At 44.7% G+C, this 4,195-nt stretch overlaps 1 protein-coding gene across 1 annotated transcript; it reads right to left on the reverse strand.

The window, feature by feature from the left end:
* Window positions 1–2,428: 2,428 nt before the first annotated feature.
* LOC142357350 (uncharacterized) lies at window positions 2,429–3,786 on the reverse strand. The gene is made up of 2 exons (XM_075409000.1): window positions 3,269–3,786; window positions 2,429–3,206 (listed from the first exon to the last, which is right to left on the reverse strand). Exons 1-2 carry the CDS (start codon window positions 3,784–3,786, stop codon window positions 2,429–2,431), a joined length of 1,296 nt encoding a protein of 431 aa, XP_075265115.1.
* Between the last annotated feature and the right edge of the window lie 409 nt (window positions 3,787–4,195).

Raw genomic sequence — 4,195 nt, forward strand, 5'->3', positions numbered from 1 at the left:
AAAAAAAACGAAATGAAAAACTTCGCATTGATGATTTAATTTGACTTTAATGGTATCATACTAGAATGAGGTTCATCTGTGTTTATGCTCTTTGGCCTAAGTCTTGCATACCAAGACAACTTTTCATTAATATTTGTATTTCTGAAAGTCGCAACCATGGTAGCAAATCCAGCTCTATAAATACATCATAATTCGCGCCATTGGCACACAAGTTCTGGTTAAAAACGGGAAATCCCTTACTATAAATAATAATGAAAGTGAATGTCAAACACTTCTGACTTCTTCAATAAAATCAACTTATATAAATAGCTTCAATGGAAATATGTTGGGGGAAAGGAAATCAGGAAATGAATAGGTTTTGCAGGACGAAAGTGTAGGTGGGGGGAGGAAAATGAGGGTGAGGGGGAATAAAATATAAAGGAACTTGGTTACTTTACACTCTCGGCAACAAATAGCAACATTTGAAATGAAAATGTAAACAATAAAATAAAGCACAAAAAAGTTTTCTTTCTGATATTGAGTTTTTTTTTGTGTGTGTGTGTGTGTGTGTCTGTGTGTGTGTGTGTGTGTGTGTGTGTGTGTGTGTGTGTGTGTGTGTGTGTGTGTGTGTGTGTGTGTGTGTGTGTGTGTGTGTGTGTTTCAATGAACTTGTTTCAGTGACCCTCCGGCGCACTTGACAATTGCGGGAATACATGGCTCAGGGTTACTGCTGGTCTCTGTATTATTTCTGTAGACGTCTGGATGTCGAAGCTCCTGGCTATTCCGTCTGAAACTCTGTGTGCTTTCACAATCCTCCCGAGATGCCAGATGCCTCTGGGTGTAAAGTCCTTGAGCACCCACACAATGTCACCTTCATCCAGCTCATCATTTGATCTTTGCCACTTCGTTCTCTTGTTGAGCTCAGGAACCTACTCCTTCAGCAGCGTGCTCCAGTAGTGATCAAGTAGTGTCTGCGTCAACTTGAAATCCTTAGTGGAGAACCGCTGGTTGCTGTTCACAAGAGGCTTCAAACATATGTGAGGTCTGCGAAGAAGGAAGTGATTCGGAGTAAGTGTTCCCTCATCTGAGATGCTGCAGCCCACATGAGTTAATGGCCTGGAGTTCAAAATTGCCTCGACCTCTGCCACAACTGTCTAGAAAAATGAGAGAGTTAGTTTCCGACTGCCCAGCACTATTAGTAGACTCCTCTTCGGGGTCTGTATCAGCCTCTCCCAGACTCCTCCGAAGTGTGGTGCCAATGGAGGGTTGAAAGTCCACTGAATGTTCTGTTGAGACAATTGCAGTCTGATGTACTCGTTGTCTGGCTTGTAGCTTCTCTGGAACTTTAACTTCATTGCTTGGTTGGCTCGAATGAAGTTTTTGCCATTGTCACTCACAATGAGGTCAGGGTATCCACGTCGTGAGACAAATCTGCGAATGGTCATGAGAAGACAATCGGTTGAGAGTTCATGGCACACCTCTAGGTGAACAGCTCTGGTGACCAGGCATGCGAACAAGCAGACGTAGTGCATCTGGGTGCCCTCTCTCTTGTCCTCAATGTAGAATGGTCCAAACATGTCCATTCCTGTGTTGACGAAGTGGTACTGCTTGTTTACATCTGGAAATCTGAATTCAGGAAGATCGGCCATCTCGGTCTCACATTGTCTGCCCTCCATCGTCTGCAAATGAAACAGTATTTCCCCAGACTTCTCAGCACTTTTCTCAATCCAATCATCAGGAAGGTCTGTTGCAGGTGAGCCTTCACATGTTCCACGCCCTGATGACCATAGTCACGGTGCTCCCTTTCAATCAACAGCCTTGCAATTCTGCTCCTGCTCCTCCTACCCTCAAGAGTCCGTCGTCATCTAGAAAGGGTGTGAAGGGCATCAGCTTGTCTCCTTTCTCAAGTTTGTCTCCCTTCAACAGTTCAGAAATTGTTCCTGAGAATAACTCGTTTTGTGACATTTTGATGAGGTAGTTCCTTGCCCCGTTCTCATCTGACGCAAAATCGTCAGTGTTGGAGGTACCAGGTGATTCGTTTTGTCTTCTAGTTCCGAGTTTTGCCTTGAAGCGTCTTATTGCCTGGAACACCATTCTAGTAGAGTTGAGTAGTCAACTCCATGTTGAAAAGTTTTCAACCTCAATGACCGGCGTCTGAAGATGTGTCGCTTGTGTAGCGCATATGTGGGGATCACTGTCCTCTGAAAAATTCCAGGAGTCTTGAGGTGTGTTTAGAAAGTCTGGTGGTTGCAGCGACAGATTTGGTATGTCTGATGGGGTGAGGCCCCGTGTGCCGTGGTCAGCGGGATTCATCTTTCCAAGGATGTGTCTCCAATTGTCTGGGTTGGAATTCTAATGAATTTTGGTCAATCTGTTGGCAATGTAGATCTTATCCATCCAAGTGTAGCGGTGCTATCTGTCCAAAAGTGTTTTGAGATTTTGGTTGTTGTCATCTCGCTCTCACAGAACCCAGCCAGCTCTGGCCAAGTGTTGCTGCTTCCAATTCCAGTTTTGGAATGTTCAGCTGCTTGATCGGTGCCACCTTTGTTTTGCTGGTCACATATTGTGATGTGCAAGATCCATCGGCGTTGGTTGTCCTCACATAAACTATGGCAACCTCTGTCCACAAAAAACGGAGATAGTCCTGGTCTTGTGGTTGTATGCCAATTTGCATGAACATTGCCTCGATGTCAGCTGTGATTACCACTGAGTACTGTCTGAAGCGGAGAAGAAGGCCATGCAGGTTGTAGAGTAGCTCCGGCCCTGTCAGCAATGCATCATTGAGTGAGATTCCCTTATATTTGGAAGCAGCGTTTGTGACTCTGCGGATTTTGTCTGGTTTCTGTTTGTTGATCACTGAGTGATGGGGAAGGTACCAGACAGAGTGTCTGCAACTGGGGTCTGCAGTTGTGATGTAGTTTTTATCCAAATCTTTTTTGATTGTTTCCTCGTATCGGTCTCTCAAGTTTGTGTCCCTCTCCAGTCTCTGCTGCAGAGCGTGCCACTGAACTTTGGCCATGGAGTAGTTGTTAGGGAGTGTGATGTCTTTCTTCCATGGAAGTCCAATCTGGTATCTGTCACCAATGTGTTTTATGGTATCATTGAGGATGGACAGAACAATTTTGTCATCTGCAGACTGTCCCTTTGAAGAACACTGATTGAAGTTCACTCCTTCAATTGTCCAGAAGTGTTGGAGAAGATCTTCATCTGGATTGTCTTGTCGTCTCCTGACTTGATTGAAAAGTGTTATGCTTGTGCTGTTTGACTGTCCAATCTGTTCTGCGTGTACCTCTGAGGAATGGGCCCTGTCGTTGTCCAGCCAAGCAGAGTGTTGACTCCGTTTGGGGTGCCAGTGGGTCCTGTTGTGAACTGTCTTGGAACCGCTGCTGTAAATGCATCTGCTCCAATCAGAATTCCGATCCGGTTGTCTCTGATTGCTGGAAATCTTATGATCTGGAGGTGAGAATGATCTCTGCAGATCTCATTCAACATTGCAATTGGAACTCTTGGCATCCGAAATTCCTCCAATGCTGTTGCGTACACAGGGATTCTGATCACAGGACAACTTCTGCACAAAGCTCCTATGCCGATCATGACATCTGCTGTTTTAACTGAGTGTTCACCGTGAAGTGAAGCTAGTGGTCGGGTTATGTCTTTCGGTTGTTCAACTTGAAGCGCATCAGCAACCTCCTGTGTTATTTGAGTGTTGTCACTTCCACTGTCCAACAAAGCATAGGTTTCAATGCAAAGATCTCTGTTGAAAAGTGTTATGGTATCGCCTGCAATTGTATCTGCGGTCTGATCCATCAAGTTTCCTGTTGGTTGCTGCAAGTGTAATTTTGTTGCGGAGTAGTTGCCTGCTGTTGGGCTACAATGCGCTGATTGCCACACTGCTGTCTGTTGTTGTTGTTCTGTGCGTTCATTGGCTGAGGGTGAAAACCATTTTTGTTCCAGATGCCCCTGTGAGAAATGCTGCTATTAGATCCACATTGTCTGTTCATGTTTCCATTCTGTTGGTTGTAGTTTGTACTCGTTTGCTGCCTTGGGTTTTCATTATTAAAATTACGTCCATAGTTTGACTGGTTTTGGTTTGTTTTGTTTCTGAAGGTATTATTTTGTGAGCTTTGATTCCAGTTCCCACTTGGTTGTGCATTTTGTTGCTGATGCCTTGCATCAGTCCTATGGAGTGTTAAGTGCTGGAAGCCATTGCATTTGT

This window comes from Convolutriloba macropyga, unplaced genomic scaffold (genome assembly GCF_964194025.1).
Source record: "Convolutriloba macropyga unplaced genomic scaffold, txConMacr16.3 SCAFFOLD_5553, whole genome shotgun sequence".
NCBI classification, from domain to species: domain Eukaryota; kingdom Metazoa; phylum Xenacoelomorpha; order Acoela; family Convolutidae; genus Convolutriloba; species Convolutriloba macropyga.

What these genes read in the sequence shown, in the direction of transcription:
- LOC142357350 (XM_075409000.1), bottom strand. Translation starts at nt 3,786, where the DNA reads ATGGATCAGACCGCAGATACAATTGCAGGCGATACCATAACACTTTTC. An exon ending in ACAGGGCCCATTCCTCAGAG is followed by an intron (nt 3,207 to 3,268) that starts GTACACGCAGAA and finishes CAATCAAGTCAG; the next exon opens with GAGACGACAAGACAATCCAG.